Genomic DNA, 25,358 nt, shown 5'->3' with positions numbered 1-25,358 from the left:
TGTGCGTTGTCCTGCGACCAGTATTTGCAATTCTGGGAGTTTACATAACCTGGAAAATGAAACCTGGCCTCTTTTCACATGAAGTAAAGAAAGGGGTCCAAGTAACAGTCAGTAGTTGATGTTAACAGCCAGTTGCAACAATGAACTCTTTTTTTTTTCCTGGTCCTCAATTTTTAATTCTTGCACCACACTCACGAGACAGACTTTTAATTTCACATCTTTTAGTACACAAAATACATGTACGGGATACACGACCCTGCTGCGATTACCTCCTTACCGACTTGCGGGGACTTCTCTTTATGTCCCTACGAATTCTGTTTATAGTTTCAGGGATCCTCACTGACAGTCGCCTCTCGCTCCGCTCATTCTGAACGCATCCTACAGATTTCCATTCCTCGTACAGATCTTGAATAGTGCAAGTCGTTGTAACTTTCCTACCAGAATACTTCCCCTGTACGTCCTTTGATGGAGCCTACCTTTATGTAACACTCCACAATATCAGTTCGTTGTTGTAATGCACACTGCCCAATTTCTGTAACGACAATACGAGCTTCTCACAACAACTAACGCAACATTGAAATGCAGTGCACCCAGCTTTCGAGACAGTGCTGCTACTTCACAAGCAATTCTATCTGAGATGCTTAGCCGGTACGTCAAGTGTAATGGTTTTATGTGGACACCTTGTGTAAGTGTAAATGTGAATTTCAGTTTTTTATTGTGGCAGGATGTATTTTACTTTGTTTTTCTTTCGGAGAATTGAGTGGTTTTTAAATTCAGGTTTTTTTTTCGGTAAGCTCGGAACCGCATTTAGTGTTATCACGCCCTACTAGGGGGACACGCCCCACATGTTGAGAATCGCCGATCAATGCCATTGCTCGGATGTTATAAGCGAGAGCTTTGCTCTGCGGTCGACGAAGTTTTCAGATGTCTAAGACCTTCGAGAGTCATTCAGCTTCAGGCATTTCATCTCATCTCATTTCAGCAAATATAGACATATGATACTGGAAAGAGACTGGCCAAGATTTAAAAGATTAAATACTCATTTCATGCACATATCACATTCCCTTCTCAGAAACTTTAGGATATGCTTAAAAAAATTACGAGCGTCATGTCGCAGTGGCTTAGCACACTGAACTAACATTCGAGAGGAGCACAGTTTGAAATCCCTTCTGGCCGCAAAGATACAGCCTTTCCGTGGTTCCCTAAAGTCAATTAAGCTGACTGCAGGGGCGGTTCTTTCGAGAGGGCCGCCGCCGATTCCTTTCCCCATACTCGTCCCCGCCGAACTTATTTTGGTTTGATAACAATGAGACGGATATGTCGCACATATTTTAAACTTTTGTACCCCCTACGACCTAAATTGTTAATATATGAGATTTCAGATTATTTAGATTATTAATTTTCATCAGCGATCAGTCAGCCACATTTGCTTCACCTGTGGTTTTAGTTTTTGTTCTGCCGGTTGGTGATTAATGCAAGCACAAAGACACAAATACTTTTACAGTGCTAATGTGCCTGCACTTATTTAGAGACAAAGTAAAAAGAGTTGTCTTTACTTAACATACATTCCAGTGCATACTGCTTTGATTTGTTGTTCTCACGGTTTGCTTCTTTTTAACGGTAAATTTTAAAAATGACTTTCTTTTGTACGCAAGGCTGAATGCACATCTGAATGTGCTTGTGGCCGGAAGAGAGCGGGGGACGTTTTAATTCAGATTTTCTTTAATTTATTTCCCTTTTTAGTTTTCTGTGTCTTGATCAGTATAAACGGGGCCCTGGCAGGATCATTTTGTTATCGAATGTCTGTCCGTCTATTTAGACCCCTTTTCTTGGGAACATGTTGAGGTGTCGAGTTCAGATTAATGTCAAATACTAAGATCAATGGTTACTTGGCGGTATAAATAAATTTAAACTTCTAAATCAAGCAGTCAAAAGATACGATCATTTATGTTACACATTTTGATGCTCGCAAACTCACTCATCAAGACCTACAGAATACTTCTCGTTGATCTAGAATATGAAATTTGTGCAAGGGGCCAGGTTTCATAGCACAAATATTGGAAAAAATCCGAAAATTGTTAATTTGTAATTGTGTCACATAAAAAGTATTTTTTGTCACTTGTTGTCCGTCTGTCTGTCTGTTTGTCTCTTAAGCCTCTTTTTCTCAGGAACTGGTTGAGGTATCGAGTTCAAATTAATATGACATACTAAGGTCCCTTACCGGTGTAAGCTTCTAAATCAATTGATCCAAAAAAATACGGCCATTTATGTCACATGTTTTGATACTCGAAAACTCACTCATTACACCCTATCCATGAACAGTCTACATAAATAATTAAATTTGTACGGAACCCTCAGAGCGAAAGTCTTACTCTTACTTGTCCGGTTTTTTCTCTCCATTTGACATCTCTATCGGTGACACAATGTCATAAAATTCACAGTATATATCGAAAGGAAACGAAACAAACTAATAAATATCGAATTATGAAATACCTTAGATACAGACATACTTTTAAAGCGAAATTGAATTTAATAATTGAAGCTTGCTCAGCGAATAATGGAAAAATGAGTGTTGGTAATTACTAACAGAGATAGGAAAACAAACAAATGGATCGGAAAAGACGCGTAAATGACGTAATTATGACTATAATGTAAGTAAAATTGAGGAGCACTGTACATTTGGCCGGGTCAATGGATACAGGTGGACAAATCTAAGATAGAACAAGACAACGACCTGCTTGAAGGTGGGTAGATGATTTTAGAAAATGTTCCTCAAAAGACATACCTCAGAAGACAAGTCATCAACAAGAGGGCTGTATCCAACACTAAATGCCAAATGATGATAATATGAAACACCAGATAAAAATCAGCGACAGTAGTTAAAAATGTATGAGTACTATTCCAGCTTGTAGAGTCCTTAACAGCTGGGCAAGACAGCAGACTTCGAATTCGGAGACCTGCCGTTAGGTTCCTAGTAGGTCAGTTCAGTCGATATGACAGTGTAACGGAGAATCTCGGGAAACTTAAGTGGGAATCCATAGAAGAAAATGTTGCGGAAATTCAAGGGAAGACTGTGCAACTATTCTGCTGTTCCCATTGTACAGGAGTTGGACGAAAATACGAAAGCACATCGAGAAATGCATGCTGGAACATAAATGGAGATGTTAGCCAAGCCTGCAAGTTGCGCTGTTGTATCTGTCCACCAACGGCACCTATGCGACATCCTCAAAAACTTGTAGGTGTTATTCGTAGCGTGGGCAGATCGCTGCAGCTCTCATGGTGCATGCTTCCGTAACCAAGGTAACCGAAGTGTCTGCTGTTCCAAGAGGCACCGTATCGAAGATTTATACCGCATACAGTGAATGCGGAAAAACATCATCCGCTAAGTCTCAGCGCAAGCGAAAAAAGTGTTCGTTGTGTGATCGTGACAGACGGTCATGGAAGATGATTGTGACGAAAACTAAAGGGACGTCAGCAGGAAAAGTCAATGCAGAACTGAAAGTCGGACTCGCGTAGCCTGTCAGCACAAAAGCAACACGAAGTGAGCACCATAAGCAGAGAATTTCGTGGCGAGCTGGAATTCCAAAACCATTCACCAGTGATACAGATGACCGTTACAAGAAAACTTGGTACCGAAGCCATAAAACTTTGACTGTGGAGCAATGGAAGAAACTCATTTGGTCGGTGGAGTGTTGTTTCACACTGTTTCCAACTTCTGACCGAGTTTACGTCGCAAGAGTGCAAAATGGCGGTGGTTCGATGATGCTTTAGGCAGCCATATCGTGGTATTCCATGGGTCCCACGGGAACTCCTCACGGTCGCACTACTGCCAAGCATTATGTGACCATTTTGGCTTTTCATGTCCATCATCTCGTACAATGTTGTTCCCAAATGGTGATGCTGTGCTCCAAAACGACAGCGCCTCTGTTCACACAGCTTGCATCGAGCAAAACTAGTTTTGTGAGCTCGAGGATGAACTGCCGCATATCACCTGACCACCTCAATGACCAGATCTCAGTATTATCAAGCCTTCGTGGTATACTCTGGAGAGAAGGGTGTGTAATCACTATTTACCTCCGTCATATTTATATAAACTTGTCAATATGTAGTAGGAAGAATGGTGTAAAATTACCTTGAAACCATGCAGTTGTTTTCCTGCACTATACCAATCATAGTAATGTGTTGTGTTTTTGGTGCTTCTACATTTTACCCCCCCCCCCCCTCCCTCCCCCCTCCCATGTATCTGACGGTGTCCTGAAATTCGCACCCAGTGAAATTCGCACCCAGAATATGTCCGATCTCCTCTCGGCAGTTAGAATCACCACTCGGCAGGTAGGAGAGCCGAAGGCCTTATTTTACGGAAATGTGTAGCCCCAATAATGTTACCAGCAACATTGCTGCAACTCGTCAATGCCCAGAACTTATACGTCTCAATTCTTGTCTGTATGTGTTTGCCTTTCACTCTCAGCCTCGATTCTTCTTCCTCAGCCGACAGTGCTACTGTGCCAAGTCACGTGAAACAGCATTATGTTGTTCTTGGAGATTAGGTTCATCTAATGAATTACATGATACACTGTTCCAAGAATGCAGAAGCAACTACAGGCATGTAAAATTGGGCAAACGAGACAGCCAGCGAGAAATCCATGGAAGTAATAAATACATCTTCAACCAGAGCGAAAGAAACATAAAGTAATGTATACGAAGAGCGAATTCTGAAAAAGGACGTTCTTACTGCTATCGTTTTAGATGATCTGCAGTACTGAACAGAAATTTTATTCTACATCCGTTATTAAGACGCCTGAACGTTTTTGCAGCTTCATCACTCGTTTTAAATGGGCACCAATTTGCCAACTGTTATTATATTATTGCGATGGTCGTATACATTACTTTGCACGCCCTATAACTCTGGTCAACTATGGTCTACTGCTTTAATAAATTCTTTGAGCCCTTCCACCAAAGCATTGTAAATGCCTTGTGCCAAGAAGCATATCGATGAGAAATGAGCTTTAAACATATAAAATTTTTCAGTGCGTCGCGTCTGGCAGCTCAAAAATGTGGAAGAAAAGACATTTTTAAACATTTACAACAAAGTTGATAATTAATTGTTTAGTGTAGGTTGACTAGTTTCGGACTTTGCCCATTTTCGCAAGCCAAGTGGATGCGTTGATTGTAGATAGTAAAGGTATCATAAATAAAATGGTTCATATGGTAACTATTTGCGTATTTTGTACTTAGGATGTGTTTGGCGCGGACAGTTCTATTTAGGTGACCACACTTGAATGTATCTCAGATCTGAGTTCGAAGATGTCACAATCGTACTTACACCTTACTGTACCGTTCAGCATGATGTGATCCACGTGACAATATTTTACATACAGTGGAGAATTTGTTCTCATTGGATTCCACTGGCTTATTTATTGCAGGCACTATCGCAGTTTTGACAGAAACACACTCGACACCAACATCGTTTATAAAGTACCCAAAACATGACCATATAAGTATTCTGGCAGTTAAAAAAACGAATGTAACAAATGTAATAAAGCATGCGTTTGGGCAGACGGACGTTTAAGCTGACCTGGACCTGTAATGACCGAAATTTTCAAAAACATATTTTTGTCACCATCTGAAACACAAATTTCTCTCGTTTCAAAAAATGTATTTTTTATCTAATTTTCAGTTGCTGATTTGGTCTTAAACGCTCTTTGAACAAATGTCTGCGAACCAGCCACGCTCATGCGACAGGCAAGGATTATAATCATAAACATTTCATGTCTGCCACAGTCTTGGAAACAATAAAGCCAATATACAAAGACCTAGCAGATACAAAATTACTTAGCAGATATGGCCATGCTCCATACCCTAACGAGAGTTTTAACAGCTGCGTGTGGCAAAGAGTACCAAAAACAGTGTTTATTCGATTGACAGTATTCAGGTGTAATGGATGCTGTCATCTATTTCATTGATCACGTAATTATCAACACAAAACTAATGGACAAGCTGAAAGGGTTGCGAAAGTCAGCACTTACGGTGCAGAGTAAGAAGAAGATTCCTGAAAAAGTCTGCAGAGGATAAAGAAGCAGCTGGCCAGCAAGAATATTGTTGCTGGAATGTTCTGAAAGAGGCATACGGTGACATGCTGCCGAGAGAGTGGTAATCTACCATTCTTCAGTCACTGTGACTAATGATCTATAGGACAGAGTTGAAGGAGCATGGAACAGCGTAACCGATCCAAGCTGAGTTCGATTCCATTCCCAGTCGTCACAGACATTGTTTCTGTATATTGTTAAATCACCTATAAATTTGAAACGTATTATCCCTACCATACTATAAGGGGCGATCAAAAAGTTTCCGTTTCATGGTGATGCTGCAGCCTATATGCAACCCAGCAGGACTCTGATGCGAGTGTGTAAGCATCAACGTTTAGGCAACAAACGGAAACGTTTTCATCGCCCCTTATATGGGGTGTTTATAAATGAATGATGCAGTTTTAAAAATTAATAATAAACCGAATTATTACTTTATAGGAGCAAACCTTACAACATTAGCAGTGGGCAACTTCCAAGTTTTTGATACATTAATCACAGTCCTTCAGTATGTCCACTCTTCGTCACACGACATGCACCTACACAGTAATCAAATTCTTCCCATACTTAGTGTAGCATGTCCTCCACTCTGGTCTGCGGTGTATGATTTATCCGATCATACACTTCCTTAAGGGACACAACCATTGACTGTTCATAATCTGTCTTTCACAAAACCGCATAGAAAGAACTCACAGGTTTTAAATCCCAGAAATGGGATGACTAGGGGAGAAGGTTGTTATCTGCAGTTGCAGCACGTCTACTCCAGCGTTGGTGAAGAACATGATAAAGAAGACCTCATACACTCCTGTGAAATGGGGTGTAGCACAGTCCAGTTGAAAAATACAGTCATCATAACTGGTGTTCACCTGGGGTAAAAACCAAGTTTCGAACATGTCTCGAACTGAGTTACGCATCACCACTTGTTGTTCAGAGAAAAATGGGCAGAATACTTTCTCACGTGACACTGCGAAGAAACCGTTTTGGAGGGCCATCCTGATACTCTGTCAGGTAGTTTCCCGGTTCCCCAGATATGAATATTGTGCGTGTGCTCACCTTGCCACATATATGAAAAGTGGCTTCATCCATTTTTAACTATAGCTCTTCATAAAAGTAATGGCTTTTCACTTTGTCTGCTGGTGTAAGTGCCTGCACTAACTCCACTTTGTATGATTTAAAACGTAGCTACTTATACATCTTTCACAACGCAATCCATGGCACGAACAATTCCCTGTGTGCTTTAATGCGTGGCTTGCAAGGACTTTGGTGAAACATCTCATGCGCTCTTTTGATGCTTGGCTTCACACATATGCGGTCGACCAGCGCTTTTCCCTTACAAAGATATCTGGTTTCTACAAACAGTCGGTACCACCTACCTGTGTTATTCTTGTGTGGTGGGTCTTCCCTAAGTTGTGCACGAAACTCACGTCGCAAAGTAACTACAGATCTGAAAACCTCAAAACGGAACACACAAAAAGCGTTTTCCTGTTGCGACGCCATCTTGGTAAAAGACGCCTGCGCAGTAAACATGACAAGCAAATAGCGGGTATTACATCAAAAACTTGAATATTTACCGCTGCTTATGCAGTAAGGTTCGCCCAAATAAAGCAATAAATGAATTTGTTGTTAATTTTTAAAACTGCACCATTAATTTATAAACAATCTATATACATGCACAATAAGTAGAATTTTATTATTTGCTGTCCTTTATGTTGTTGCAACTCTAAGCAGTGCGACGGTATAATGAGTGTTTCCACTAGTAGCAGCTGTCTACGGTGTGTTCCAGTGACGGGCCTGGAGCCAGCGCTGGACTTGCTGGACGGCCTGCAGCTGCGAAACGTCAGCAGGCAGGGAGTGAGCGCGGTGCCCGGCCCGCAGCACTTCCGGACAGCCTTCTACCTGCAAGGTAGGCAACAACAACGCCGAAAATCTAAAGGTCGATTCACACAGGACGTCAGTGTGAATCTGTGTTCATGTACAATGTTTTTACATGGGGCATCCAAAAGCGGATTTCGTAAACCGGTTTCGCAATCTACATCTATCTACACCTACATCCATACTCCGCAAGTCACCCGACGGTGTGTGGCGAAGGGTACCTTGAGTACCTCTATCGGTTCTCCCTTCTATTCCAGTCTCGTACTGTTCGCGGAAAGAAGGATTGTCGGTATGCCTCTGTGTGGCCTCTAATCTCTCTGATTTTATCCTCATGGTCTCTTCGCGAGATATATTTAGAAGGAAACAATATACTGCTTGACTCCTCGGTGAAGGTATGTTCTCGAAATTTCAACAAAAGCCCGTACCGAGCTACTGAGCGTCTCTCCTGCACAGTCTTCCACTGGAGTTTATCTATCATTTCAGTAACGCTTTCGCGATTACTAAAAGATCATGTAACGAAGCGCGCTCCTCTCCGTTGGATCTTCTCTATCTCCTCTATCAACCCTATCTGGTACGGATCCCACACTGCTGAGCATTATTCAAGCAATGGGCGAACAAGCGTACTGTAACCTACATCCTTTGTTTTCGGATTGCATTTCCTTACGATTCTTCCAATGAATCTGTCTGGCATCTGCTTTACCGACGATCAACTTTATATGATCATTCCATTTTAAATCACTCCTGATGCGTACTCCCAGATAATTTATGGAATTAACTGCTCCCAGTTGCTGACCTGCTATATTGTAGCTAAATGATAAGGGATCTATCTTCTTATGTTCTCGCAGCACATTACACTTGTCTACATTGAGATTCAATTGCCATTCCGTGCACGATCCGTCAATTCGCTGCAGCTCCTCCTGCATTTCAGTACAATTTTCCATTGTTACAACCGCTCGAGATACCAAAGCATCATCCGCAAAAAGCATCAGTGAACCCAGTGAACCGCTCCAGGTTGATCAGTATGCACTCCAAAATCGATTCTGGAAATCCAGTTCTATCTGCTGGTTTTCCACTTCCACAATAGATTTTCGGCCACATGTAAAGGCAAACCGTTTCTGAAACGTGAATGGGTTGTCAGATTACGTCCGCGATGTTTTTTAAAAAAATTTGGCTCGTAGAGATGGAGTGATTTTTTGTATAGTGGAGAAGTACAAAACTGAAATTGAGCATTGTGTCCTATAACTAAACGCAGTTCCAAAACACTAGCACATTGAGGATCTATCGAAAAGATACAATTTATTGATAAAAATGTCAGCTAATGCATTAGTGGCCTTTAATGGTGTCAGGAGACGTATGCCACAGGACAAAGGTATCAATTGCAAATCGTCTCTGTGGTTTGGTGAATAGCGAACTGGACTGCAGCTGTGGTAGTTTCCGTTTGAGACCTCCCATCTGCAAAAATTTTGTTATTCACCTTTGCAGTCCTGAGAGCTTCTGGGTCTTGTCACTGTCAATAATCTACAAAATAAGCATGAAACATGGAAATACGAGTCAATATTCAAAACACGTTGCTTTTACCTGGTAAAAACAAACTACCACTCATTATCAGAACAAAAAACATAAAGAAGACTGACGCATGTGTGAAAGAATTAAAAGATGACTTAGTCTGTCAGCTGCCTATTAAGTATAAAGGAAATTATACATGCTAATTACTGTAGAATACTTCATTTCCAAACAAGAATGTCTTGAAATTAAGCACATCTGCAGACGAAATATATTCTGATACAGATCCACACATATTTCTGGTTACTTTCAAGAGCAAAGGAAGAAGTTTGCTTTCCTGACAATGAATTGTAACTTTCCACGCAGAGTAGAATATACTTCACTCAACCAGTACCTTTATTTAGCAATGGGGGAGTTTGGTTCAAATGGCTCTAAGCACTATGGGACTTAACATCTGAGGTCATCAGTCCCATAGACTTAGAAGTATTTAAACCTAACTAACCTAAGGACATAACACACATCCATGCCCGAAGCAGGATTCGAACCTGCGACAGCGGCAGCAGTGCGGTTCCAGACTGAGACGCCTAGAGCCGCTCGGCCACAGCGAATGGGGGAGTTTCTTATGAATTTTTCGTAATATACACTGCTTGTTATATTTAACGAGTATAAAGTGTGCAGGTTGTCACTTTCAAAGAAAAAAAAAAGACTGTTATAGTTTCCAAATTCGCAATGAATGAACCAGCTGAACATATAAAGAGCTTCTGCTTAAATTCGCCTTCTGGCCAGAGTGGCCGAGTGGTTCTAGGCGCTACAGTCTGGAACCGCGCGACCGCTACGGTCGCAGGTTCGAATCCTGCCTCGGGCATGGATGTGTGTGATGTCCTTAGGTTAGTTAGGTTTAAGTAGTTCCAAGTTCTGGCGGACTGATGACCTGAGAAGTTGAGTCCAATAGTGCTCAGAGCCATATGAACCTTTTTTTTATTAAATTCGCCTCCTAGGATGGCTGCTGCAGTCACTATGCTACATTGACAACGGTAGCCTTCGAGAAAGCCGAAGATTAGCTTCGAAATAGTGCAGACACAGTACCGCGCGTGACGTAATAAAAAGTAAATGTAGAGATGAAAAAAGAGGTGGCATTACGTCACAGATTGAAGTCGATGCCCACCATTTTAACTAACACAAAATATTAGGTTCACTGCATCCATACCCCCATAGTTGACTCAACGCCACTAAACGACTTTAGGCGATGTTGGATCACCGCGGTGACACGCTAGCCCACTCAGCTGAGCAGACGAAACACATTTCTAGATGTTTTAATTCGTTACTGCTTCTTTGCGTGCTCATGAGAATTACATCTTCTACCGGAACCTACTACTGCACAGTCTTACTGGTTACTAGCACTAAAACAAAGTACACAACTTTGTAGTATGCTGTACTTTAAGATCTCTACTCAACATAACTCTACATAAATGGTGTAATGGTAAAAAAGAAAAGAGTGAGAGAGAAATAATGAATTGATGGATGTTTGTTACCAAACCCCTTCACAGTGTCATGTAAATAATCGTTCGCTCTGTCCTTAACAGGTACACTTTCAACTACCTTTCTAGGTTAGCTTGTTTTAGTAACATCTTCAATCTCCTTGGGTAATTTATTTTACTATTTTATTTCTTGCTAGATAATGTTGGTTTGAGTTTTATGTTTATTTCATTGTAAATGTAAGTTTAGCCTGTGTTCTGTTCCAGTGTCATGAACACAGCTGTTTGTGCATTTCATTTCATTTATTATCATCCTTTACGTCATTTACATGATGTCATAATACTCTCCAGAGTATGCACAGCAGACTATTACAAGATTCTATCAAACACATAAAATTAATATTATATAATATGTTGAAAATTAAAACATTGAATTAATGGGTTGTTCTTTTACATGCTCTTTTAACATTTACCGTATGTGATGAATTCATATATATTTAGTACATTTTGGAAAACACATATTACACATAATTTAGAGTTAAAAGAGTATAAACGAGACATAGAACTGACAATGAGAACTACATGATATTGACAATACAACTATCAGTTAGTGATTTAAGGATTCAAAATATTCGTCTAGGCTATAAAAACATTTATTTATGGGATATTTTTTTTAATTCTGACTTAAATTTTCCTTCATCTTTTGTTCCCCTGATGCAGGGTGGTAGAGCATTATAGAGCTTTATTCCATAGTGGCTCACATGTTTTTGAGTTTTTGTTTTTCTTGCTCTTTCTACATGCAGATTCTTACAAATATATGTATTGTAGTCATGAAGATCTGAATTTACATGTAAACTACTCAAGTGATTTCTTGTATGCAGTATGCTTTTTAATATGTACAAAGATGGTACTGTAAGTATGTTTAGCTGCATGAAGAAGGGCTTGCAGTGTGTTTGTGGAGAGCTGTGTGTAATAATTCTAATTTCTGTAATTTAAAAACCTCTCTCATGCAACATTTAGTTGCACTCCAGAATGTTTTTTTCATATGATATAATAGAATCGAAATAAGCCATATACACTAATCTTGTACAATCTGCACTGCAAACTCTAGAAATTATTCTCAGTGGAAAACATGCTGAATTGAGTTCTTTGGATATGTATGTGACATGGTCTTTCCAGCTCAAGTGCTGATCAATGTTCATGCCCAAAAATTTTTTAGACCAGACTTCTCTATTTCATGGTCACTCAATGATAAATGCTGATCATCCTTCTCTTTTACTTTACTGCATTGTATGTAATTTGTTTTATTTCAATTGAGTGTTAACTTATTAGCATAAAACCACTGTTGCACACTCTTAAGAACTTTTTTCAGCTGTAGTGAATCAGAATTTGCAGTCATCACTTATAATTATGCTTGTATCATCTGAAAATAACATAATTTTTGATGATCTATTGGAACTTTCAATGCCATTTATATAGATTAGGAATAATAGGGGGCCAAGAACACTACCCTGAGGGACACCTACTGCCATTTTCTTAGCATCAGATACCCACTTTATTTTTTGCTTATTCTGAGTTTAGATGCGTTCCACAACCTGAGTTCTGTCTTGGAGATAGGATTCAAACCATTTCCCCCCAATTCCTCTGATGCCTATTGCCTCCAGTTTGCCAAGGAGAATTTGATGATCTACTGTATCTAAGGCCTTGGAAAGATCAAAACTTCTGTATCTGGGCTTTCTGTATTTGAAAATATCCATAAGACTTTTTGGAAGTGTTTGTTACCCTTGTAGGACTGTTTATATTAGAATACAGGTTGAAACTGTGTAGAATATTGAGGAATTTAATTTAAAGTAAACTACCAACATATTGACATTAAAATTAAAGTCCCCACATCCAATTATTGATGACTTCTCATCATGTAAAATGCTCAGCAGTTCTTCATCCTTATTTTAAAAAATTTCTGGGTCACGACATGGTGTTCTATACACTGAAATGATTGTTATTTTCCTATTTTTTACATTCATTTGCACTGCTTTTACCTCAAAATGTTTTTCTATGCTCAGAAGTTACGTTTCAGGCCTATTTTTCACTTTAATATCTGATTTTACATAAATGCAGATACCCGCATTCTTGGCTTCCTTCTTAGAAAAATGACCAGCCAAGGTATATGGGGAAATATTAATGTTCTCTAATTCATAATTTTTGCACAAATGCTCTTGAATACTAATACAATGCTATCTTTGATAGCAGAACTGATTGGTAAATGTTGTTGTGTGATATAGGAAAAATCCCTGATGTTTTAGACAGATCTTTATGATGAGCCCAATTACTATTTTGTTACTGTTTTTGGTTATTATTTTTGTGGCCCTTTCCTGCAGCTTAAGAACTGCATTCATATTACATGTGTATGTTCCACAGAAATGAATTCCATAGCTTTTATTTATTTATTTAGCCATGCGTGGACATTATAAAATGTATGGATGTTGTCAGTTTATGTACATTCATATACTTACACAGTTTGTTGTTACATGTAGTTAGACATTGTGGCATGCGAGTTACCTACGATCATTTTTGCTCCCTATCAAAATGTTACATATGGTTATATATTGTGAAACAAAGTTATTTACAATCATTTTGTACTAAGGAATTCACTTATAGTGTAAAAGCAGTGTTCCTGCAAAAACAATTTAAGTTTTTTCCTAAAGCGGTACATGTTATCTGTTTCTTTTATTTTCTGCGGCAGTTTATTATACAGTTTCACACCTTCATACAAGAAGCTATTTTGAGTCTTATCTTTATTCTTCCTGTCTAGGTGAAGACAGTGACTTGTACTTGTACTATAGTTATGAAAACTGCTATTTGTGCTATAATTTTCTATATTTTTCTTGATGTAACTATAGTTTGGAATATAAATTCACAAGGAACAGTTAGAATTCCTAACATTTTGAAAAGTCCTCTGCAGTGGGCCCACTTACTGCTTTTCATTATAATTCTTACAGCTCTCTTCTGGATTTTAAATACTGTTTATAAATCCTGAGTGTGGTTTCCCCATAAAGTAATACCATGACTGATAACTGAATGAACATTACTAAAGTATACAGTTCTCAAACATTCATTACTGCATGCGGATACAAGGACTCCCAACTGCATAACATGTTGTGGATATCTTTTTCGAGAGCTTCACAGCCTGTTCATTCCACTTCATTTGGCTGTTGATGTACAACCCTAAGAATTTTGTCGTGGGTACTTCATCTATGGAGATGTTATCTAGTTTTACATTTAAGGGATCATTCCTAGAATAGAACCAGTGACTATTATCAGCAAATGCAGGTACATCTGGAGGGTATCATGGCTTTTTCTTTTTTCCAGTAGATGGTCCACAAACAACAATCAAAATGTAGTAGTACTGTTGCCAAGAACAGTGAGCAATTTGATCAGGCAATTGTAGTACTGGTAAATTCTTTTACATGTCTAACAACATAATGATATGAAGATCTTCCAGATTTTGCAACTTGTAGAATCCTTACTAGACTTGTGAGTGGTATAAGTCTGTCTTTAGCTTCTATAGTGAATACTCTTCTTCTTACTCTAATTTGTTAGCTTGCTGCAAACATGTTGAATAAACATCAGTGGAAGGAGCTTTGAAACTGATGTAATAACTGGTGGCAAACATTGACTGTTTTCCCTTTTTGGCATATTTCCCACATTTTAACTATGCTGAATTTGGAAGCCAGATAAATTCAACCATTTCTCAATCTGTTATGATGTGATGCAATTTCCTGTGAGTGGGTGATATAATTTCTCAAGGTAAGAATTTTACTTCAATGAATCTTTCACCATGCAGTGGAGTGTATGCTATTTTGAAAGTTCCTGCAGATTAAAATCCTGTGCTGACTGGGATTTAAATCCATCCAAGGCAAGGTACTGGTTTCAAACCCCTCTCTCAAGAACACAGTTTTAATTTCCCAAAATGTTTCAAGCATCTTCAGTTGTAAACATCATTTCTGCAACCCCAATGGCTTTCAACAAGCAGATGAATAAAAATGCTTGAAGATTTCATCACCTTTATGCTTTATGCTTTTTGGAAAATCTGTATTCTGTTTCCAGTAATATTCACAACGGAAAGTTTGACAGTATGCTCCTTCTTATGCTTGTTCCCACTTTCACAGAATGACTGTTAAATGCCTCTGTGTGTGCTGTAATTAAATTAATCCTGTCCTCACAGTCCCTACAGGAGTGATACATAGGGTGTTGTTGTATACTCCTAGAGTCATCATTTAAAGTCAGTTCTTGAAACTTTGGAAGTAGGCTTCCTCACGATAGTTTACAACATTCTTCAAGTGTCAGTCAGATCAGTTTTTTCAGTCTCTCTTTGACACTCTCCAATGGTTCCAACAAACCCGTGACCATTCATACAGCTGTTTTCTGTAGTCCTTCAATATACTCTTTTAGTCCTCCTTGTTACAGGTCCCATCTGCTTGAGCAATGTTCTAGGACACATCACACATGTGATTTGTAAGCAGTCTCCTTTGCAGACTAATTGCATTTTCCTTGTATTCTACCAATAAACTGAAGTTTGTCGCCTGCTTTGCCCATGACTAAGCATATGTGATCATTCCATATCTTGTCCGTAATAAGTTTTACCCCAAGTATTTGTACAAGTGGACCAATTCCAACTGTGGCTCAATATTACTGTAGTTGTAGGATACTATGAGGCCTATCCAGAAAGTAAATTACATATTGGTATTTAAAAAAAAAGTATAGGAAAAGTTATATTTTATTCATTTGAAAGTGACATTTAAATACTGCTTTTCAGCATAGTCTCCACACAAACTTAGGCACTTATCATAGTGGTGGACAAGCTTTGAAATTCCATTGTCATAAAATTCTGCCACTTGGGACTTCAACTAGCCAGTCACACCCTTCTGCAGTTCCATGTTGTCATCAAAGTGCTGCATTACGAACCAGGTCTTCATGTTGGAAACAGATGATGGTTACTGGGTGCAGGATCTAAACTGCACTGTAGGGGAGGAAACAAATAATCATCAAGCACTTCCTGAATGTGATTTGCCACTGGCCACTGTGGTCGAATGTAGTAGTGTGTGAACAATATTTTTTGTGCTCAGATTTCCTCTTTGCTTATTCTAAAGTTTTCCAAAGTTTGACAATACCTTGCACCTCCATCATTGTGAATCGGCAGTTTTCTTGGATCTTCTTATCAACTTTTGTGACAAATTCATCAGTCACTGTGCTTGGTCATCCACATCACTCTTCAATGTGGACAATATTTCACCCACTTTTAAACCTAATACAGCACTGGCACACACTACCTTTGGTGATTATGCTTTTTCCATACACTTCACACAGTTGCCAATAAATTTCAGTCATTTTATGGGATTTTGCAAAAAAAAGAAAAAAAAAGAAAAAAAAAGAGAGAGAGAGAGATTATCACTGACCGCACTTCACAACTAATGGGATTTTCAGTTGTTACACACATTTAAAACTTTTTGGTGAAATATCGAGAACTTCACATGGGTACAGCTGGGTGCTGACTAAGAAATGGTCAGACAGCAATATGGCCATGCTAGCCCTACCCATTGCTGCTGCAGATGAAAACATAATTTACTTTCTGAGTAGCCCTCATATGTTTATTCGTTTTGTGAAGTGCACAAATTTGCCTGTTTGAAAACTTGAAGTAAGTTATCAGTTTTTGCATCCCTTTAATGTCTTATCAAAATATGACAGAATATATGTGCAACTTTCTTTAGACAATACTTCATTATAGCTAATTGTATCACCTGCAAAAATTTTGAAATTACAATTAACATATTTTGCAAAGATCGTTAATATACAACATGATCAGCAAGGATTCCAACACATCTCCTTGGGCCACAACTGTAGTTATTGCTACAGAAATTCCTTTTACAAACTTCTAGGACTTTTAGAGGGGAGTGAGTGCATAATATTTTGACTAGGAACCCATGTACAAGTAGACAGGGTGATGTGTACCACTTCTTGTGGGGTCATATGTAAAGTTTAATTTATGAGACACCTCTAGAGACAGACAAAGATCTGCTGGCATGAGTTCTGGCCACTGTGCCAGAAACAGAAGAGACAGCAGTTAAACTGGAGAGTGTACCGGAATATGTTTCCTAGGTACAATGTCAGCAAGAACGTCCATGGTTGCCACATCAAGCCACTGTTGTAATGCATCAGTAACTGCTCTATATGTATGGTATGCTGAGTTCTTCCATGTTTCGGAATAATGTAAACATGTAATGTTTAAGTGTTAGTACAAACAAATGTGCTTAAGTGATAAATGGCTGTTTTGCTATGTTTCCTTTCAAATTGTTTTCTAATAACTGCACTGCATTGTGGCTAATCAATTCCTCAAGCAGATGTGAATGAGGTAAACATCTGAACTGAAATCATTGTAGACTGGCAATGGTACATTTCTGGACATGGGTTCCTATTCAAAATATTATGTACTCACTCCGCTCTGCAACTCCTAGAATCTGTAACAGGAATTTCCAAACACCCTGTATATCTGTGGATGACTATTTATCCGGAACACATAGTATTTTACACCAACCAATGGTGACTATTACAGATAATTCATGGTAACAGCTCTCATGCCAGTAACAGCTATTTTTATAGGCCACCATCAGCATTTTCTTGAAGAATGTGGCTGCATCAGGGCTTCTGATTGGTTGCTTTTGGAGTTGGATGTTGTCTATACTAAGGAATTGTGTAGTGGAAAGTTTTTGCAACTGAGACAGATCTTCTAAGTTCAAGTTAAGACTTCAGGCCGTCTTTGTCAGAACTAATCTCAAATTTAGATTATGAATTATTGTATTGTATTGCCTATAGGTTCATGTTTAGAATACAAGTGCTGTTTGACAATAAGAAGTAAAACAAGTAGATATTTTTAATCTCTGTGTGAATATAACATACATTTGAAGAAAAATTATTGTTACAGGTTCTTGTAGAGAAAAAAAGTGATGCAGTTTTAGGTACAAATTTAATCTGATCTCAAATATGAGCTATTGAGTAAGTTTTAATTATTTATTTTGTGTTACTGTATAATGTGATACTGCAGTGGATTATGCTTATCTAATAGGATTATGTTTTAGAAAACATTTTGTGGATACCATAATTACAGACATCATTGTTCTGCATTAGTTTACCAGTTCTCATGATTGTCCCTAGTGAATAAGATTGTTTCAAGGATGAACTAATATGGAACATGTACTACACCAAGATCAGTAACATGATGTTTACAAGATTCAGTTTTTTCTTGGCCATGAGTTATCTTCAGCCCTTTTTTGTATTTTAAATGTGTATGTTGTGAGTACTGTTCCATGAGAAAATCTTTCCTTTGTGAAGCTGTGAACGGAACTGTGCATAGTATGCAGATCATAGTATACCACTGAGAGTTTCTTTGAGTAGTTGCTTACATGGCTATCCCATTTCAAGTCATGTTGACTACACAGACCCAAACATTTTGTACTGTTTTCTCTTTTAATCTAGTGTGGATAAATTTTTTATCAGATATGTTAAAGCTGGCACATAACGTTACTTTCCTGAATCCACCAATAGTTTGTTTTATTGTTGAACCACTCTGAAAGTGTTGACAGGATAGTTTTCTTCTGTTAACTATATACTGTAACTGTTAGACACAGTGAATAAGACACTAGTATCATCAGCAAATGTAATTTTTAGGGACTCATATACTCAAAGGGCTCATCCACATAAATCATAAAGAATAATGGGCCCACCATCTTGCCCAGAGGAACTCTACATTTACCATAAGAACTAACTAATGACTTTTGAATTGAAACTTCCTGGCAGATTAAAACTGTGCGCCATATCGAGACTCGAACTCGGTCCAGAGTTCGAGTCTCGGTCCGGCACACAGTTTTAATCTGCCAGGAAGTTTCATATCGGTGCACATTCCGCCGCAGAGCGAAAATCTCATTCTGGACTTTTGATTTATTATACATGTTTCCTATATTCATATGTGAGAGGAAGTCATTTGGCTGTGGAACAAGTCAGTACACAGAATATAAAATAAATATATAGTACAGTAGAAATAATAAAATTTACCGGGAGTTTATTACAGTCTTAAATTAATTTGATGGAAGTTAACTGCAAACCATGCAAGTATTTTTTGTATGTCATTGGCATCAGTTACTGTAACTGATGTATTATCCACCACATTCCTAAAATTGTCAACAAACATGAAAATACATTTTTTTTTCCTTATGGACAGAAGCCGGTCATCCCTTTATATTAGTAACATCTAGTACCCAAGAACAAAACTGAGAGGGCTTCCACTTTCTGTCTTAAATGCATTAGTTAACAAGTTACGGACCAGTCACCCAGTCACATAATGTGGCAAGTGCCTATATTCAATGTCAACATCCAATAACCACTCACAGACAGCAGGTGGCAGCACTAGCAGTGAAGGATATATAAAGCATGTAGGGGAGTGCAGAAAACAGTGTAGCCATTGTTGTAATATGGTAACAGAGAGATTTATATGATGTCCAAACGAGCATGATCATTGCTTTCAGGCCAAGGGCGGAAGCATTTCCAAAACAGCTAAGTTTTTAAACTGTTCATGTGCCACCATGTTTAAAGTATACTGTGCATGGCAAATGATGCTATCCAAAACCAGCACAAAGGCAACTGTAGTGCACCTTGGGCCATATGACAGGGGTGAGCAACAGTTCATGAGATGTGTCCAGGCAAACAGATGTGCAACTCTTTGAGCAACAGACTGCCCTGATGAACCAAGAGGGTACCAACAGTGTCTTCTCGATGACCATTCAGCAAACGTTGCTCTGTATGGGCCACCCCTAAGTCATGCACCCTTGCTGACTGCTGTTCATTGACAACATAGGCTGGAATTTGCACACCAACACCACAACTGGATGTCCACTGAGTGGCAACAGGTTGCCTTTTCAGATGAATCACATTTTACGCTCCATTGGACAGAGGCCATTGGCATTTGTATAGCCATGCAACAATCATTGGAAGGGACCAGCTAAAGGAGGGAGCATTATGATCTATGGAAAGTTTTTGTGCCATTCCCTGGGTGATCTCAACATTCTGGAAAGCACAGTGGATCAACACAAGTAGGCATCTATCCCTGAGGACATTTTTATACCTTGTGTATGAAATACTACTGCATCACTACATATGCACAACTACCTCATGACATTTGTCACCTCAGAGTATATTAAAAATTTCAGCTACTTTTTTATAGTAACCTATTTCTCAACTGCTGGTAATGTTTCATACAATTTTTTCCACCTTTGTCGTGAATGTAACTTCAGTTTCAATCTTCATTATTTTCCAGATTGTTTTACTAGTATCAGATACTAAAAAGTAAATACAGAAAGTAAGTTCTGATGACTGAGAAAGAAAACAAAAACATCACTACGTAAAAAATATTTACATAGATTCATTGGCTAGTTCTCAGCATAGTCATTACCATTGTTGAGGAATCTACCATAATGGTGCACCATCAATTGTATGCCCATGTTAGAAAAGTGTGCTGTCGACACCCAGAGTCACAAAATGATTTCAGTCTGGACCTCAGCATCATTGTGGAAACGTTTTCATGGCAGTAAATGCTTCCAGAAGAGATGAAAGTCATTTGGGACAGGTTGTGGCTATAGGGTGGATGGTCAAAGATTCGCTTCCAAACAGAATCAACACATTTCATATGGCATTGGCTGTATGGAGTCTTGCATTGTCATGCACAAGCATAATGCCTGTTGTCAACATCCCACAACTTTTGTTCTGGACCATGGTCCTCAGATTTTTAAATGTCTGACTATAGTATTCAGCATTTATGGTCTTCTACAATGATAAAAAAATTGCAAATTTTCACAGGAGGAAACAATTGTTCTTTTGTTTCTGGCATGGTCTGGCATGTGACACCCATGTTTCACCCCCCCAGTGACAACACGGTTTAGCAACTCACCACCTTCTCTGCATAACACTTAAGAATGTCAATGCTGTGGCCAGACATTTGGTTTTGTATTCTTCTGTCCTTCGCCAAGCATCTATCTTTCATACACTTTATGAAAACCAAGCCACTGGGAGACAACTTTGTGCAACAGTGAGCGAGACTGAGATAATTTTGAGACATCAAGTTACCTTCCATTAGGAATATGGGTGCACTCAATGACTGACAGGACTTTCAAAATGATGGAGCACAGCAATCAGTCCTCCTTTCTTTTCAGGTTTATTAAGCAAATCTACATTTGCTTAATAAACTTGAAAGGAAAGGATGACTCTTTTGCTGTGCTTCATCATTTTGAAACAATTTTGAGCAATAGCATGGGGGAACTGACAGGAGAGTTCTGAAATTGTGAAGATTCAACTCTGCAAAACTGCTTGCCACACACTTTCCATAAGTTCTGGTGTCACTAGGAACAGCTGGCCACAGTGTTCTTCTTCCTGAATATTGGTTCATCCCTCAGTGAACTGCTTGTGCCATCGTTGGACTATAAAGTTGCTCATAATGTCATGCCCATATAGATATCACAATTAGTTATGGATCTCTGCTGGAGATTGCTTCTAAGAGTGCAAAAATCGAATAATTGCACAAACTGTTCAGTAGGTGGGAGACAAAATCAGTGCAGCTATTTTATCCTAGTACTGTGCAGTAACCAAGTAACCACTGCTGTCACAAGACTGAGACTGCACTGTATTATGTCCACATACCTCTTCTCCACTCATGCACAGTCACACTACTATCTGAGTGCTCATGCCACCTCTGGACATTATCGGAACTTAATTTCTCAATGAACTTCATATTTATATTCTCTTCAGAGTTTTCGATTACTCTGACCAGGACTTAAAAGCAAGAGAGTTGGAATTTTTAGACCAGGAGGTACAAGAGAGTTTATACTGTAAATAAAATAGAAAGAAACTTCCACATGGGAAAAATATATTGAAAACAAAGATTCCAAGACTTACCAAGCGGGAAAGCGCCGGCAGACAGGCACAATGAACAAAACACACAAACACACACACAGAATTACTAGCTTTCGCAACCGATGGTTGCTTCTTCAGGAAGGAGAGGGAAAGACGAAAGGATGTGGATTTTAAGGGAGAGGGTAAGGAGTCATTCCAATCCCGGGAGCGGAAAGACTTACCTTAGGGGGGAAAAATGGACAGGTGTACGCGCACGCACGCACGCACACACGCACACGCACACACACACACACACACACACACACACACACACACACACACACACACACACATTAAATATGTCTGCTTGTGTCTGTGTATGTGCGGATGAATGTATGTGTGTGTGTGTGTGTGTGTGTGTGTGTGTGTGTGTGTGTGTGTGTGTGCGCGCGAGTGTACACCTGTCCTTTTTTTCCCCCTAAGGGAAGTCTTTCCGCTCCCGGGATTGGAATGACTCCTTACCCACTCCCTTAAAACCCACATCCTTTCGTCTTTCCCTCTCCTTCCTAAAGAAGCAACCATCGGTTGCGAAAGCTAGTAATTCTGTGTGTGTGTTTGTGTGTTTTGTTCATTGTGCCTGTCTGCCGGCGCTTTCCCGCTTGGTAAGTCTTGGAATCTTTGTTTTTAATATAGAGTTTATACTGTCTTATATTTGTGTGTTTAGTATGATGTTTTATGTTTTGTAAAGTTCTCTCCCTCTCTCTCTCTCTCTCTCTCTCTCTCTCTCTCTCTCTCTTGGGATATTATTATGCCCAATAAGCTAAGTTGGCACCAGCATGTGTTATCCAAATACAGATGTAGAATAAATTAAGATGGCATCAGTATGTGTTCTCTTGCTTTTCATTCAGAAATTTCTCTCACAGTGTTGAGCTGCAGAGTGGAATACTATAATACTTTTGTTATTTTCACTCCGTTCTGTCCTATGACATGATCTTCTGGAGATTTTCATCTAAGGTGAAAAAGAACTCTGCAGTAAGAATATTGTATGAAGTTGATAGATGAACAACTTGCAGAAGCCTCTCTAGGAACATGGTGATTCTTACATTTACATGAAAATACATATAATACATTATGATATTTATGGTTAACAACAAGAGTGTACTTACAATTAAAACAGCATTTCGCAACCACAATACTATCAGTAGAAATAATTCCCATATAGACTATGTATCCCTCCTACAGTTCAAAATGGAATTTTATATCATGGTGCAAATGTATGTAACAGGTTGCCTACAGACAAGATGTCAATTGAAAATACACTCATGAGCACTTGAAGTAGACACACCTACCTACTAGCAAATGACAGCCTCTTTTACCCCAATGACAGTGACAACCTATCATGACATGGCATGTTACATTAGAAATCAGAAAACAGGAGTGATGTCATCTGGACAACAAACTTTTGCCAGTCACCTTGATATCAATGTTCAGTCGAGGTGGCTCTGTGGACCAGTGAACGACACACTGTTGTCATCAAGGCATTTTACGAGTACAATAACAGCTATCTTGCCATGCAGAGTGTATTTTGTGCTCATAACAATTATTACATGTCATACACCTGTTCTGTCAGCACATGCTAGCAAAGTGTGGGTACAGAATTTTGAGGAAATGGGTGATATGGTGTGAAAGAGGGTGGATGTGCAAAACATATCTGCACACCAGAGAATGGTTCAAAAGTGGAAAAAGCTTTCAGCCAAAGTCACAGCTTTCTGCAAGCAAGCCTGTGCTTTAACTTGATATATTGGATCACAGTGCATGGCGAATATTGTACAAGGGACTACAATACCACCATAGAGAATCAAACAATGGAAACTCGAGGTTGGAACAAGAAAAGGAAAAGATGGAGTGCTACTCACTATAAATGTGACCACTGAGTTGCAGGCAGGCACCGTCAAAAGACACTTACTTGTTAGCTTTCAGCCAAAGCCTTCTGCAGAAGAGGAAAAACGCGTGCACACACACACACAAACACACACACACACAAATATATATATAAGTGCCGGTAGGAACAATAAATAAAACACACAAACACACACACAGAATTTCTAGCTTTCGCAACCGACGGTTGCTTCTTCAGGAAAGAGGGAAGGAGAGGGAAAGATGAAAGGATGTGGGTTTTAAGGGAGAGAGTAGGGAGTCATTCCAATCCCGGGAGCAGAAAGACTTACCTTAGGGGGGAAAAGGGACAGGTGTACACTCGCACACACACATTTTCCCACGTGGAAGTTTCTTTCTATTATATATATATTCACACAAGCAAACACACCTCATGCACACATAACCACCATCTCAAGCAGCTTGGACCAAAATGCAACAGTCAAATAGAGTGGAAGCAGCACTCTGGAGAGAGATGGAAGGGGAAGGGAGAGTGAGGTATGTGTGGGGGGAAAGAAAAGCACTGTCTGGCGGATCAACAGCCACAACTTTGAGAGGCTTTGGGGCAGTGGGAAAGGGGGGGGGGGGGGGATGAGCAAAAAAGGAGAGGAGTCGGGAAGGAGAAAGATGGGCAAGTGCATAGGCAGGAAACAAAAAGCGCGAGGGAACGAAAATAGGGAGGAGCTGAGGGCTGTGGAAACTGTTGTGTGGAGAGTGTGAGGAATGTATGTTACTGAAGATAATGCAAAAACCTGCCAAAGAGACTACACTTTTTCTAAGCATTACTGGAAATCATAAACGACAAGCCGGACATGTACGACACTCTAATTACGATCAGTGAGGACAATTTTTATGTGACTGGCTTTATTAACAAGCAAAATTTTTGATACTGACCATGTGAAGATTCTGAAATGCATCATAAAACAACACTTTATAATCAGAAAATGGTAGTGTGCTGTGACATATCATCATTTAGAATTGCAGGGCCTCACTTTTTTGAAGATGATCACGGCAAAGCTGTTACTGTGACTAAAGAACATTATGTTGACATGTTGAACCATTTCTTAGTGCAACAGCTTGTTGATCTTCCTGTAACTGCAAACACCTTTTCCCTACAGGATGGGGCCACGTGCCATACTTCACAGCATTTCATCAATGCTCTACAGAATATCTTTCCTGATGATCTCATTTCCAAGAATGGGAACATTTCCTGGCCTCCATGATCCTGTGATCTTTCAGTGTGTGAATTCTTCCTTTGGGTTAATTTAAAATCTCAGATCTTCCAGTGTGACCCAGCAGACACCAAATTCATTATTTCTTTTATATTGCTGTGAATAAATTTGTATCATTGGTGGAGGTTTCAAAGTTGCTCGTTTCACTGCTACACCTGTTATACACGTTTATAAACACTGCTGTTATTTTTTAAATACACTAGACTCTTGCTAATCTGGCCATTCCAGGCACATATGGGTGCCAGAGAAGTGGAAGTGTGAATTATTGAGTGTTTGGAATTTATTTTATTCATTTATTTTGAAACATAGAGGATATACTTTATTAA

At 39.2% G+C, this 25,358-nt stretch overlaps 1 protein-coding gene across 3 annotated transcripts in view; it reads left to right on the top strand.

Moving 5' to 3' along the window:
• Positions 1–25,358, top strand: part of LOC126354025 (protein kinase C-binding protein NELL1-like) — an 871,152-nt gene that overhangs the window by 446,913 nt on the left and 398,881 nt on the right. For all 3 annotated transcript variants that reach the window (XM_050003353.1, XM_050003352.1, XM_050003356.1), the window contains exon 2: positions 7,867–7,986. In XM_050003353.1, coding sequence (XP_049859310.1) covers positions 7,867–7,986 — 120 coding nt within the window. The remainder of the gene's footprint in view (positions 1–7,866; positions 7,987–25,358) is intronic.

The sequence above is a fragment of the Schistocerca gregaria genome, chromosome 3, assembly GCF_023897955.1.
Source record: "Schistocerca gregaria isolate iqSchGreg1 chromosome 3, iqSchGreg1.2, whole genome shotgun sequence".
NCBI lineage: Eukaryota > Metazoa > Arthropoda > Insecta > Orthoptera > Acrididae > Schistocerca > Schistocerca gregaria.
This window is presented reverse-complemented; position numbering and strand designations above follow the sequence as displayed.